Source organism: Trachurus trachurus (genome assembly GCF_905171665.1).
Source record: "Trachurus trachurus genome assembly, chromosome: 12".
Classification (NCBI taxonomy): Eukaryota; Metazoa; Chordata; class Actinopteri; order Carangiformes; family Carangidae; genus Trachurus; species Trachurus trachurus.
In genome coordinates, this window is record NC_139908.1 from 19,598,760 (window position 1) to 19,613,875 (window position 15,116).

At 42.4% G+C, this 15,116-nt stretch overlaps 1 protein-coding gene across 1 annotated transcript; it reads left to right on the forward strand.

Annotated features, from left to right (window-relative positions):
- The first annotated feature begins 238 nt into the window (after positions 1 to 238).
- Positions 239 to 14,522, forward strand: smad2 (SMAD family member 2). Its single transcript, XM_083983563.1, has 11 exons — positions 239 to 384; positions 3,049 to 3,576; positions 8,578 to 8,667; positions 9,363 to 9,556; positions 9,853 to 9,987; positions 10,195 to 10,269; positions 10,390 to 10,443; positions 10,581 to 10,793; positions 11,038 to 11,175; positions 12,552 to 12,696; positions 14,128 to 14,522. Exons 2-11 carry the CDS (start codon positions 3,320 to 3,322, stop codon positions 14,249 to 14,251), a joined length of 1,425 nt encoding a protein of 474 aa, XP_083839689.1. The 5' UTR covers positions 239 to 384; positions 3,049 to 3,319; the 3' UTR covers positions 14,252 to 14,522.
- Positions 14,523 to 15,116: the final 594 nt, after the last annotated feature.

Genomic DNA, 15,116 nt, shown 5'->3' on the forward strand with positions numbered 1-15,116 from the left:
ATTGACTACTGTATTATGCAATTTTGAAAGGACAATCAAGGTACCCACTGATAAACATCACCGACATACCTTCGTACGTAACAACGTATGACGGACGTGACCTCGAGCCAATAGGACGCCCGTCTGGCAACAGGTTATCGGCTCAATCCCGGGGCTCGGCCAATAGGAGGGCAGAGAGGAGGCGGGGCGTGGTGGCGTCGCGTTGCCGTTTATGTTTTGCTATACATGTTTGGTTGAGCTTTGAATGAGGGGCCATCATCATCCCGGCGGCTCGGATGTGGAAAATACAGTTTAAAGTCTCTCTGGATGCATTTATAATGAACAGACAGGCTTTTCTGACAGGTACCCGAGTGACCGTTCGGTGTCCCTTCACCTCCTCGTGCGGTAAGTTGTGTTTTTAACAATGAAACAGATTTGATTTGCAAGCGAGAAAACATGCAACAGACCTATTTATTTGTCTGTGACACAAAGTAGCAAGCTTGCTAGCGGATTTTTTGGAGGCGAGGGGAGGAGGAGGAGAGGAGAAGGAGGGGGGACTATCAGTCATTTCGAGACAAAAGAAACCTGAATATCTTTTACTGTACCCGTATATCACAGCAAATGACATTAGGCGGCGAAACCAAGTGGCTTTTTGTGCCTTGTCAAGTCTACAGCCACTGGCTGTTAAGTGTGAATCGCAGTTCGTAGCGTTAGCTTATTCTTCCAACCGTGCGTTTGTTATGTGTATGGTTTCGTAGAAGAAGTAACCCAAACAGCCCAGTTTCTCACAAAAAAGACAAGACGGCTCAGACTAAATAAGGTTGATATTTTGCCCACAAGGCCCTGATAGCCGTGGTCAGCACATCGACTGGATACATGCGTTGTGGCCATATCAGCACGTTTTGTGCTTTTTGTTCCTTACATTAAGACTTTCTGTTCACTTTGAAAGGCTCCCACATAGCTAGGACCCTCGTCCCCCCTCCCTCCTCTCTGCACCAATCCACCAGCTTTTGCTGTTTTAAGAGTTTGTTACAACATATCAAGCTTTAGTGAAAGTAGCAACCAGAATTGTGAATTTTAGGAATCCTTTATTTTGCCAAAGAGACACCTTTCAAGGAGTCCATTCAAGATATTAAATAACTTACAATATTTGATTCAGGCATACTTTTTATTTATTTATCCCAGACTCTGACTCTCCTGCTGACATCAAAAGCCTCTCTCCCCAAAGCTATTATTTTTGTAGTGTATGATGTTCTCTAATGGGAAGCATGTTTGGGTGTTTAGACAATATCAATGAACTGCAGGGTCTAAGACTGTAGTTAATTATTTTCAGGAATGGTCTGACTCACTTTAAAAGCCATTCATACACTTGCACTAATAGTAAGCAGTCCAAGGGTTAAGCCTGTGAAATTAATTCTTAGAAGGAGCTTGGACTTTCAGGGTAACATGCTGAGGATAGTTATCCCTTCCTCCCTGGCAGCTCAGTTGAAAAACCTGCATCACTGAGTGGTTCTCGCTGTATTTATTGATGTCTAAGTGATCGATAAATCCGCAGCACTAATCTGCACTTTACAAAAAAATGTTTGTGTTTTGTTTTGAGGGGATTGGGTGCAGAAGAAGTTTTCAGATTTAACTTAATGATTTAGTCAGGGCACTTTGTCTGGGCCTCTTTCTTAATTTGCTCTGTCTGAGCATGTGTGTTTCCTCATTAGGCTGGGAAATGGATCCTGGCAATAACATGAGAATCATAATATAGGCTAGTACTATAATATTACATGCACTAAAAAACTGACTGTGAAGTGTTTTGTGGCCTTTGAATTCTGTATATCATCACTACACTTGATGGAATTATAAAAAAAAAAAACAGTGAATTGCTCGCTTGCTGAAGTGATTGATAGTTTACAGGACTGATCTGTGAAACTTACATGATCTGCCGTGGGTGTGAATAGGGCAGCACGTTTCATCTGGTAAGGCCTTAAGCTCCTGACCAGGGTTTAACACAGTTTGACACTGCTCAGGGTGAACAGTGGTTTCAATAATAGGATAAATTTAATATAGGATTAGTTTAGTATTAGATATTGACATAGATTTCCTACCATAGATGTAAATTTATCTCCTGTCAGAAGTAAAGGATTTTTGAACATGTGAAGCCTATACATCCTATGTTGTCCTCTGTTAGTTTGTTAAAGATCTACAAAAGAATAAAGAAATCTACACCCTCCACTCTTTGAAGTGAATTATTCAAAAGCACAATGTCTGGGATACCTTGAACATTCAAACATATGTGATTTATGAAGAGCCATAGCTGTAAGAATAGAGTTCGTGAGGTTAAGCACCTTAAATGACCTATGACCCGAGACTGGTGTATGGTAAAATGCTGTTTAATCTCTATCACATTTTGTAAGAATACATGTGCTTCCTTTAACCATTTTCAAAGTGCGCAGGAAACTAGAATCATGTTCATTTAATATTGACTTGTAATTTTGAGATTTAAACACTTTGCCATGGCATGATGTTAAATATGTAAACAGTTGTTGCACACTATCAGTAAGATGACTTGTGCAATCTGCATCTGCACCCCCCTTAACATAAGTCTTTGTGTCACCGGATCTGAAGACTTACTGTTTGGAAGTGGTTTTGCAAGATAACACAAACCTACTTGTGCAAACAGAAGAGCTTATTTTTCAATATTAAGGTTTAGAGGCACAGGTGCACAGCAAGTGTGTGCACCAGTAGTAGAGTAGGCTATATTAATCAGAAATGGCCCAGCAAACGTTCAATATAAAACACAATCGGTTAATTCTTAAAACTTTCCACTTTATAATGCTATGGCTGCCAGCCTGGCTGACATACAGCTCGGTACATACAGTAGTAGGAGGCTTAGCCGCGGGGGGCAATGATAGATATCATAGTCACGGCTCTGGAAAGAAAAACAGTTCATGAAACGAGATGTGTGGGCACGAGTGGTCTCACCATTACAGAAATGAATGTTTCTTTGTATCTTGTCATCTGTCTTCTCTCACTCACAAGTGTTAATGCGTGCTGTCTCTTTTCCCCCTCATTTCTTAGGTTTCTTTGGATGTGCTTCTCTCCTATGATTTGTGGTTTCCATCTGATATTTCTAAAGAGTCCTCAAGATCTATACTGTAGCGCTAATTAGACTTTACTCAGAAATACAGGTTTATATTCAACGTATAGCTTATTTTTTTGAATCTCCAGTTGGAATTACGTCAACATCCCATCACCTGTGTTACCCTTCTTCTCCCGTCCCCCCCTTTTTCTCATCACAGTAGATTAAGAAAGGGATCACAACATACTTAGGGTTCATACACAGGCCACCATGTCCTCCATCCTTCCCTTCACTCCCCCGGTAGTGAAACGTCTCCTAGGATGGAAAAAGACTCCAGCAGGTAGCGGGGGAGCGGGAGGGGGGATAGGAGGAGTAGGGGAGCAGAACGGGGGCGGACAGGAGGAGAAATGGTGCGAAAAAGCTGTGAAGAGCCTGGTGAAGAAGCTGAAGAAGACGGGGCAGCTGGACGAGCTCGAGAAAGCCATCAGCACGCAGAACAGCAACACAAAGTGTGTCACCATACCCAGGTGAGATGAGGACACATGCACGCAAAAAAACCTCTCTTCTGTGTTTCTCTAGCTTCGCTCTGTACCACACACAGACATACCATGACCACTGTTGCAGGGGTAGTAACAACCATGTGTCTGCATAGGTAACAAAGTTGTGTAAACTCACTAAAGGCAATAAACATCATAATGAGGTCAGATGAATAGATACGCATCATACTTATACTACACATCCACACAGTTTAGATTACTCTGCCGATTACACCAATGGTTTAACAGAACCGATACGGCTATTTATCAGTGAAGTTTTTGGAAATATCAGAAACCCCCAAGATAATATCTTTGTGTTTCTAACAACAGCCCAAAACAGAAGTTCATATTATGAATTGTAATTATTTAAAACAAAAGAAGCAAAGCTTCACATTTGAGAAACTTGGACCCACAAATGGGAAATGTTTTCGTTTATGAATCGTAAATGATGAAGTGGCGATCAGAATGATTCTATTCATCGACTTTCAGCTTAAGCACACCTCAGGCTGTGCTCATATTCACACATCCGCTGTTCTTATGCACTGGTTCACCACAATACAACCAATACAGATTAGCACAGTGAGGTGTGTCAACACACATGAAAGTAAGCTGAGGGGTAACAGGCACCCGCAGGCTTGCAGTCTCTGTTGTGCAACAATGGGTCTGCTTCCCTATTCCGTTGTGCCATAGGTTAAAATGGCGAGAGAAGTGAAACCTCATTGGCGGAAACAGATGTTGAACACATGATGCCAGCCAAACTTGTTTTGTGTTGAATGTATACATTTACACTGCGAAGCGTTGGTTGATCATTCGCACCGCTCCAAGCAGTCACTGCAGGTGTGACGGGGGCTCTGATCGTGTCGACGCCGTCGTCTTTTGCAGCTACAAAAAGTCTCAGCGTCACCTTTTATCCTGTAACATTGATTAGATAGGTTGACACAACTTGTTAGAAAGTGCCAATTAGATTAAGATCAGAGGAATTTGATCAAAAGGAATTCAATTAGTCGACTCGAGAGCTTATAACACTCCAACAGTGGGCGTATTGAATTAGTTTTAAGTGCGGAGATGCGCCAGTAGTCTGCACCATCAGTATCTGTGCCTGTCTTCAAATGGAGTTTATCAGGATATTATGATATTTCAAAAATAAGTTCCTTGGCAAAATAAAGACCTTGCGCCAAAGGAAAATGTAGAATGGAATACAACAATTATAAGATGTGTCTTTTGATGGCACAGGTGTGTGTACTGTACCTCCTGGCAACAGCATGAGTGACTAATTAAGTGGTTGGGTTGGTACTTGGCATTAGCCACTCTGTTTAATGAAGTTCTTTGTGCCTGAATCGGTTATGAAATGCTCATGGTGCGTCTCTATTTGGATGTAAAAATCATCCTACAAAATCTTAAAGGAGACAAAGAAACGAGGCAGTCTGAAGGGGTTTCGGTGGCTGTTGGCCAAGAACGGTTGAACATCGCATTAAATAGCATGTTTGCCCCGAGCTTTGGGGCATACACCAACCCCCACCATCAAACAGACGTTTAAGGTACACAGTGTTTCCAAAAAAATTGAAGTAGAGACCTAAGACAAAGCAATAGAAAAAGAAGAGATAATACTTCAAAAATACAAACACTGGAGAATGTCTTACAAGATACCATTTAATATAAAGAGTGGCTTCTGATTATCTGTAAGTGTTGGCAAATGTTCTGAAAAAGGAGGAAAGAAATCTATCACATCTGTAAAGACTCTATTAAAACAAAGAGAAGCTTGGCCTGAGGTCGCAGTACATCTTCATTTTTGTACAAGAAGAAACTCACTAAATTTGTTTTTGTGGAGTATTTTTCTGAAGAAAGTTTGCTCTGCACCAAAATCCACCAGTGCTGTGCTGTAGATACTGAGTGGTTCACGTGTCTGTCAGTATAGATTTCTCCTGTGTCGCATGATAAGTTACATGAGCCAAGTCACCAGACCAGGTGAAACCTTATCGTGACCAAAGTGGCAAAGACAAGGGAAGCCCCATGAAAAGCCCGTGATTAACGTCAGTCAGTGTACCGAGGATCGGCAGAACGGGGGAGATCACTGAGGCCTGCTCTGTGAACATTTGATGAGCTTCCCCTCTCAAATTTTCTATGTAATCCACCCTTTCTCTGTGTCTGTCTGGGCTTCCTTTAATTATAAAGTATCAATAATAGAATTCATCCCCCCCCACAGAGAGAAAAGTCGCTCACACTCATGTCAGCCACAAGTCAGCTGCATTTGGTGTCCTTTTCAAAGACACTTGAACTGGATAGCTGGGTGTCTTGAACCCTGATCTTTCATTTAAGGATCCTATTCCTGATCATGACACCTGGGTTTGGTGATGAAAGATGGGAACATTCATCCGAGTGGATGAGTTTTGCATCAGCATTGTGACATGGTGAGAAGTTGTTGGGTTTTGCAGAGGAGGTACTAAATCTCAGGACATGTTTACTTTTCTTTAAACATGGAAGGACTCATCCTCCGTGACTATTGATGTTGGACGTCAAGGTTTCCTGGTGGGTGGTTACTTTCTTAGCAAAATGCACTTTGTGCTGAGGGCAGACAAATCTAATCACATTGTCTGAATGCACGCCGTCTACATTTACACTCTGCTGCAACACGCTTCATAATTCGCCTCTATGTTTAAGTTCTAGCCTTGAACCGGTGAGAGCATCAGCGCTGGCTCACGATACATGTAGGCGCTCTAAACCTTTGTAAATAAAGTATGAAGCAGGCAGGAGTAGAATACACATAAACAAAAATGTGTGAACCCATTGTAGATATTCTTTCTGAGATGACACTGCAGCATATGTAGTGGTGGTAAAATAAAGTTTCACCGTAAGATGCAGGGATTGGTGAGAAAATATTGGGGAAGTTAAGAGTGTAGCTGAGAGAGGGATGGAGAGCTGGAGTAAAAGTGACAAAAAGGCGAAAAAAGAGCAGGAGAAGAATAATCCGAGAGGAGAGAATCTGATGCCGTGTCTGGTTCTTCACTCTGAGGAATGTAGACCAGATAGCTTCTGAAGTGGCGCTGCGCTGATAAGGCGATGGTGGTTTAGTTCTTGTTAGACATTCGCTCACACCGCTGCTGTCCCGAGATGAAGAGGAAGAGTTGTTTTTTTATCAGGGTTTGTAGCTGTAGAGCTTAATGTTTTCTTTCTCTTGAATGTTATCTTTATGCCATCAATCACAATAAAACACTGGTGGTTATTACAAGAGAAATGTAGCTCGTCTTATGTTAATCGCTTGACAAACGGTGGTATTGGAGTTAAATGAAAATATGGCTGTCTGCGATTTTTGTCTTTCAAGAAGTGATGGTTTGGCTAAAACGGCTGGATATTAGAGGAAGTCGTACATCTAGATGTATTATTTGACAGTTTTTTGGTCGAGGGCACTCTAGGCAATTTGATGTATAGCTCACTTCCCTTTGAACACAGAGGCGCAAAGGTTGATAAAAATCCGAGATAAATTGCTCTTGCTCTTGTAGTTCTTGTTTTCGTTGAGGAGGGGTGGAGGATGTCAGAGCAGCGTCTGGAGGGTTGTCAGGAGATAGCAGGTGTAGGGCTTTGTAGATCTCTGCCCGGGTGGAGGTTAGGAAGTGTGATAGAGGAAGAGTGCAACAGCTCATCTAGAGATAGCACGCCTAGGTAATCTGGATGACAAGAAGTGTACGATACAGTTTGCAGCTCTGAAGTGAAAATATCCTCATGATGTTTTGCGTGTGTAACCCAGTTTAACAGATAACTAAACAAATCTAATTTACAAATTCAAGCTTTTCATCCAGAGTGATTTACAGGTGAGGAGATAAGTAGACAAGTCTCACTCTGAGAGAACGCTTTTGACAGACACACTGGAGTGATTGTTCTGGTGACCTTTTTAAGTGAGGAGGGAGGAAGACGAGGCATTAGCTGTGTCTGGAGATAGGATACTTGGAACTTGTATTTGTAGAAACTCTTTCGGTAGAATGATAAGTATCCAGATAAAGGGTCTTGTACAGACAAGTCTGGCAACCACTTTGCACGAATCAGACAACAGAATCTCCCTCTCTCCTCTCCTCTCCTCTCCTCTCCTCTCCTCTCCTCTCCTCTCCTCTCCTCTCCTCTCCTCTCCTCTCCTCTCCTCTCCTCTCCTCTCCTCTCCTCCAGTTAGCAACAGTCAGGATGTATGTTTCCTTCAGTTGCACACACACACATGGCATTTACATACACACATTTGTTTTGTACCTGTTTCTTTCTGTTGTCATGTCCTGACACATCTTGTGTGGTCTATTGAATTTCTTTATTTCTCCATTCACATGTTGTTGTTGTTGTTGTTGTGTAGATGCACATATCGTGTGACCCCCGTGTGACACGTTTGCTTCACATCACACCTCCTCCTCATGGTTGAGCAATAATACACAGAAATGTGAATCATATGTATGTGTAGATTAAATATCAGGTGCAGTCAGGCTTTGCAGTCAAAAGCTTTGCTCGACTTCAAAGTCCAAAAAAAAAAAAAGTAGTAAAATGATTAGAGGTGTCGTTTTTCATCTCTCCACGATGTGAGTAAGATCAGATGTGGGTGGGAGAGCAGAAATCAAAGATTATGTCACCCTGCTATCACCTTTCATCTAAAAGTTTTAACAGGCTGCTGCAATTGAATCCCGTCTAGCTCCCTGCATCACCTGATTGCACCACATCACTGTCAGATTTGGAGTTGTCATATGATCACCTATCATCCAGTTATAGTCTCTTATTGAAGACAGAGAAGGCCAATCTAATAGCCTTTCTTCATGTCAATAAGAGACCAGCTGTAAATATCTGTGATTTCATCCTACTAATTTGGAATAAGACATCTCATGTTTACCATCTGTTTGCTTTTTATTTTTGTTCCTTTTTTTTGTTTGCACTTGTCCTGTGCCTGCTTTTGTGTGTACGCATGTCTTTTGTGTGTGTGTGTGTGTGTGCGTGCGTGCGTGCGTGCGTGTGTTTGTGTGTCTGTAGCAATTGCTCAGATCTATGGGGTCTAGGCTCAGGCCACACGATAGAGCAGTGGGACTCTGCAGGCATGTACGGATACCATGACCACAGCAGGTGAATACACTCACATGTACACAAATACACAATTAGAGGATAATTGTTCTACAGTACATCTCTTCACTGCTGCAAAAGTTACACAGTGAAAACGGTAATGCATTTGTCCGGCTGTTTGTTTTATTGCCTTTCTCAGTACAACAGTGTGATAATGATATGTAATGACCGGATTCAGCTGTTAGAAGTAGATGTAATCAGCAAAATATCACATTAAACACAAATGATGTTCCTTGCCTGTGTGCTATTGGGCAGTGACCACCATTAAACTGATCTTTACTTAAGTGCTTTGATTTTTTAATAGCGATACTTCCTCTTTTACTACCTTAAACATTTCTGTTCCGCAATTGGCAGCCACTCAGTTATAATTCAGCGAGGACAAGGACGATAAGTGTTTTTTGTTTTTACGAGTTTTAGAGACTGTGCAGTGGCTGTTTCCAAACTGTGCTGAGAAACCTCATAAAACAAGGTTTTTAGCTATAAAACATAATCAGCGTCCTTGCAGTCCAATGGGTTTCTTGTTTACTCCCTAGTCCCTTTTGTATTTATTTAGCCTTTGTATACTTATTACACTGCCAAAACTGCATCCAAGAGAAAGCACAGTGGTTCACCAAGTATCCCTCTCAGCTTCTAGTCTGTTGTCAAGACTCGCGCACGTCACTGAGCTGTGAGCCGTCCTTCTCTACCAACCCTCGCAGGTCACTGGACGGCCGTCTTCAGGTGTCCCACCGCAAGGGCCTGCCCCACGTCATCTACTGCCGCCTTTGGAGATGGCCCGACCTTCACAGCCACCACGAGCTGAGGGCCATCGACACCTGCCAGTACGCCTTCAACCTCAAGAAGGATGAAGTGTGTGTCAATCCCTACCATTACCAGAGAGTGGAGACGCCCGGTAATGATCCTTGAGAATTGTGTGTATGAGAGAGAGTGTATGTGTGTATTCGTGATTGGGTTTTTACTGAGCGTCGATGTGAGTAATGAGTTTGGTGACTGCTTTCATTCAGTTTGGGCTATAGGAATCAGTCTTGATGTATTCAAGTTTAAGCTTGCATTTCAGTTTTCTTTGTTGTTTTGTGTGTGAGGAAGATGCAGAACCTTTGTGCACATTTGCTTGTTTTTAATTATACAAATTTGATTCGTGCAACAAATTTTATTTGTCTTTGTCAATGACACTCCTTCTTTCTCTAGTGCTGCCTCCAGTGTTGGTGCCACGCCATACAGAGATTCTGACAGAGCTTCCGCCTCTAGATGACTTTACAAACTCCATCCCTGAAAATACCAACTTCCCAGCTGGCATAGACCCTCCTAATAACTATATACCAGGTCTGTATGCTGGGCAGGCACTTGACTTGACTTCCATTATCTTTCATGTAAACCAGTTGGATGTATTGATTATATTAGATTGATTGGGTTAATTATAGGTAAGATTGCCGGCCTGGTGGTTGTTTTCCTATGTACACGAGATCCTACATGCATAAGTCTCAGTTCCGTCTCATAATATACCACAATTTCTCATGTTTGTGTGCACAGAGACTCCTCCACCTGGCTACATCAGTGAGGATGGAGAGACCAGCGACCAGCAGATGAATCAAAGTATGGAATCAGGTAGTTTTGAGTTGTGATAATGCACAGGCTGCCACTGACCTGACACAGATGTACTTAAGGGCTCAGATAATAACGCAACACTTTTGTGATATTTCTTGTTTCTTTTTTTTCCCCTCCAAGGCTCACCAGCAGAAATGTCACCAAGCACCCTGTCGCCTGTCAGTCACAGCCTGGGTAAGACTGATTTATGCGTAATCGGTTTTCATTGCAAGTCCCTGGAAAGTTAGGAGAAGTGATAAGTTGGTTGATTCATTGTAGGAGTTCTAATCATAGGAAATGTAAAATACTTCCTTTATTTTTTTTCTCTCCAGACCTTCAGCCAGTCACCTACAGTGAACCAGCCTTCTGGTGCTCTATAGCCTACTATGAGCTGAACCAGCGGGTCGGAGAGACGTTCCACGCCTCGCAGCCGTCTCTGACAGTGGACGGCTTCACCGACCCCTCCAACTCTGAACGTTTCTGTCTAGGGCTTCTCAGTAATGTCAACAGGAACGCAACCGTTGAAATGACAAGGAGACATATAGGTAAAATGGTGCAAATGGTGAATGTGCAGTTTATCAGTTATCATCACAAAAGGTTCAAAGGATTTGCACAGTGCAACAGTTTCAGTGGTTTCCAGTGTTGTTTTTCTCTGATTCTTTACACTGATTTGTTAGAGCAAACATACTTGTTTAGTCCCTTTTGTAACCCCCCCTTCACAATTTATGTCTTCCTCCCTTTCTGTTCGTCCCCTTATCGTCACATTATTTCCTGTCTCACACTCCGCAGGTCGCGGTGTGAGGTTGTATTACATCGGAGGGGAGGTGTTCGCCGAGTGCCTCAGCGACAGTGCCATTTTTGTCCAGAGTCCCAATTGCAACCAGCGATACGGCTGGCATCCTGCCACAGTCTGCAAGATACCACCAGGTTTATACACACACCTTATGTTTCTTGCAAAGCATCTTCCACAAAGCCTCTTGTTGGGTTCGCTGATTAGTTTTATTCTTAGGGCTGATGGATTGACTTCCTCTGAAACTTTTATCAGCCAGGATTCCTACGAGGAACAATAGACAGAATCGCCAAACAAACGTTCATACCTCTTGCTACATAATGGTTTTCCTTTCTGATGAAAATAGTCCTGAGTGAGGTCTGCTCTGTAGAAAGCACTAATGCCCTCCACAATGTGACAGTTTTTCTAAGACTCTCACCCACACATGCTGACTCATCTGTACCCATGTAACTTTAAGCATTTCATTTCTGGCCAAATGAGCACTGTGAACAGTACAGTATCATTACTGAGGCACAGAACCATACTGAAAGGAAACACAAGAATCTTGGACTTCTCGGGGGCATGTGGAAAATTATCACCAGCATACAATACATCCACACCTTAAGATTCACAATGGCTCTGCTTTTAAGTTATCTTCAAAGACACAGTGAGGCTGTAAAATAATTCCTAGGTACTTTTATTTGTTAGGCTTTTTTTAAAGTATTTAGTTACTTGTGTTTTTATTGTCCACCCTCCTCCTGTTGATAAAACAGCCAAAAAGTGACCAGACTTGCTTGGTCCCCTCTAGGAGAATTTCTAAAAAAATGTTTTTTTAGCCACAACTGAAGATGAAATTATGATATTCTTTTATCCAAATGGTCATCAGTCAGCTTCACTGTGACCCCATTATGTTCTGCAAAAACACCTCTGGTCATAATTCAATGCTGTAACTCAGAACGGAAGGGAGATTTTGACAATATTTCCAGCAACAATAGCAACAACAACTTGGCTTGTTGGCAGGGGCATACACACCTGTGAGGTGGTAGTTCTAGTTTCACATTTTGATACGTTTCAACCCTATGCTACAATCCGAAAAGAAAAATCTAAATTTCCCTCATCAATCTGCACCAAGGGGGAAGATGAAGCCAACACGGTGGTGCCAAAATACTGCAGTTACTTGAGGCTGGCTCTAAAATGAGGAAATCTCAGTTGAGTCCCACGTTAAAAAACCCACATTTAGAGCTGAACTAAACATGTAGCCTAGTACAAGACGATTTTAGTCTGTTGGGACTGTGAAATTTTATGTAAACTAGTGTGTGTCATGTAAAAGTGAAATTTAATCTCTCCTTTTATTAATATTTTATTGAACACTTGTTAAATTCAGTTTCTTTCCCCTTTTTCGTTATGGGATATTGAGTGGATTTTTTTTTTCCTTTTGCCATGGGGCTGCAACACAACAACTTTTTTTTTTTTAAATTGAAGGGATCTAAGCACTCTCTAAATGCACTCTATGTTCGATTTTCTTTTTCTCCAGGCTGCAATCTGAAGATTTTTAACAACCAAGAGTTTGCCGCATTGCTGGCCCAGTCAGTCAATCAGGGGTTCGAGGCGGTCTACCAGCTAACCAGGATGTGCACCATCAGGATGAGCTTCGTCAAGGGCTGGGGAGCAGAGTACAGGTGTGTTGCGCTCGAAGCACATCATTTTCTCCTTCACAATCATCCCACCATGAATGGATGGTTGCAGGAGTCTGGTCAGACCAGGACGTGGTGCAGCGAAATTCATTTTTGTGTCCTTGTGAACCAGGGTCATGCCAGAAGCTTGATGACATAATGACTACTTGCTCTCTGTGCAGTGGCCGTTATTGACGGTGTCTGGTCAGGGTTGTACCAAAATAGATTTGAAGAGAACGACTATTGATTCTCCTGTAGTAAATTAGAATTATTTTAAATTAAATGGTGTAAAACGGGTAATACGAGCCTCCTCCTCTATACACACTATATCCTCAAATTGCTCTGTCTCAAATGAATGAATTATGAATGAATTAGGTGTGTACTTTCTTTGGTCAGCTGTTAAGTATTTCAACATCCTCGTAACACACCTACAATACGCTGAAAGGTGCGTCGGGTTAGGTTTGCTGGTTTCTCTGAATGTCAGCAACATTCTCATCATAATATTTAAAAAACCTGGACTGGCTAAGCTTAAGCCACTGTGTCCAGATCTGAGCAAAGCCTGGAGACTCTCCAAATGCTGCCTGGTGTAGAGAGCATCTGTGTCATCTGCTCTGAACACTGACTCATGGGCTCCTGTCACATGCCTTCAGCTAAATGGACTGAACTTAAGTAGAACCCGGTGAGAAAATGGTAAAATTGCTTAAACCTCATTCTTACAAGTTCACCTGTGAAACTGCATTTGACAGCAGTTTCAGTTTTGAGAAAGCAATGAAAAGATATCCTTGACAAGAGTACATGATCCATGATGCTCAAGAGATTAGTTTGTATTTTTTTGCTTACAGGTTTTGGATTCTCACTTCCCCTCCACAGACAAAATTAAACCCTAATCTCTATTATACTCCTGCTTTTGTTGCAAAATGTGCGAGATTACAGGGCATTTGTCTGTATCTCTGTCTCTGTGGCCGTCCAGCCATCCATCCAACCAAACATCTGTTCTGCTTCTGGCTTGGATTTTTGTGTTGTACCCTCCCAGGAGCCAGACAGCAGTGTTTGTGGGGGTGTTTTGGCTTGTCCTCAGTGGCCAGGGTTAAGCTGCTGTGTAGCCCGTCTGGTTAACAGTCACTGTCTCTGCTGTTTGTGGAGCTCAGGCCAAGCCTGGCAGGACCACAGAGGAGTCAGCTGTATTTGATCGTGTGGTCAGACCTGGACAATGCAAGCTCCCATTTACTTTATGAATTATTCGCTGTAAATCTCTTTTTAAAAAGTGTTCCACTGCTCGCATTCAACATTCACATTCACATTCACATCTGTACACATTACCAGGATTTTGACTAATATTATGATATATAAAGGTCCAGCTCATACCACATGCCGTGCCACTTTTAACCACAGTGGGAAGTTTGCCTTTATCCTTATGATGTCCTTTACTCTTTTCAGGCGTCAGACAGTAACCAGCACCCCCTGTTGGATCGAGCTGCATCTCAACGGCCCCCTCCAGTGGTTGGATAAGGTGCTGACCCAGATGGGATCACCCTCAGTGCGCTGCTCCAGTATGTCATAAACAAGGTCCTGCTGATGCGGACGCAAAAGTCAAACAGACATTACACAACGTTCGAACAGTGTGTCCTAAAGGAGACAACCATGCGGTCTTAAACTGATGTACTAACAACTTTTTGAAAACAAAACAAAAAAACACAAAAAGACACACACACAAACACACACACACACACACACACACACACACAATGGACCTGGAGGATGAGAGTATGACATGACTAATGGACAGTAGTGGAATGTTAACCGTGATGTCACACTGGACCTGATTACCTTTGGCTCCGTTGGATCAATGTCAGGCTGACATTCCAGTAATCATGGACCTAATAATGATGATAATAATAATAATGATAATAATAATAATAATAGAAATCACCCTGCAATATCAACATGACCAGAGAGTGATAGAATGGACCAGACTGCATTCATGATTTTGGTATTTGACTGAAGCAAGACGGTGCTGTAGTGTCCTTCTTAACGACAAAGCAATGGCTGTTTCTGGGATTGAACATGAGACCTTTTTAGTTACAGGACAGTCTCTTCAACCACTAGTCCACCTTGGCTCTTCACTACCTACCTGCCACAGCACAAGCTTTGACTCGGCATCAGTATTTGCTTTTACAGAAGGTTGACTAACGGTAGTACTGCCACTCCAGGCAACGTGCCCAACCAAAGTCAGCTTCACGCCTGGATATGAATTTCTTAGCATTTCTTGGTTTCGGTGACCAAAACCTCCAGTCCAGATTTATCTCCACCTTTCCTGCTTCTCTCCCCATCAGTCCTATGTTGTTGTTGTTGTTGTTGTGACCACAGGCCCGACTACGACGGACTGCACGGTCTTCGGCTCTTTGGGAGAACAAAGCCGATGTTTG

Coding starts and splice junctions, on each gene's coding strand:
- smad2 (XM_083983563.1), top strand. CDS start 3,320: ATGTCCTCCATCCTTCCCTTCACTCCCCCGGTAGTGAAACGTCTCCTA. Junction 9,557..9,852: donor CCAGAGAGTGGAGACGCCCG/GTAATGATCCTT, acceptor TTCTTTCTCTAG/TGCTGCCTCCAGTGTTGGTG. Junction 9,988..10,194: donor TCCTAATAACTATATACCAG/GTCTGTATGCTG, acceptor TTGTGTGCACAG/AGACTCCTCCACCTGGCTAC.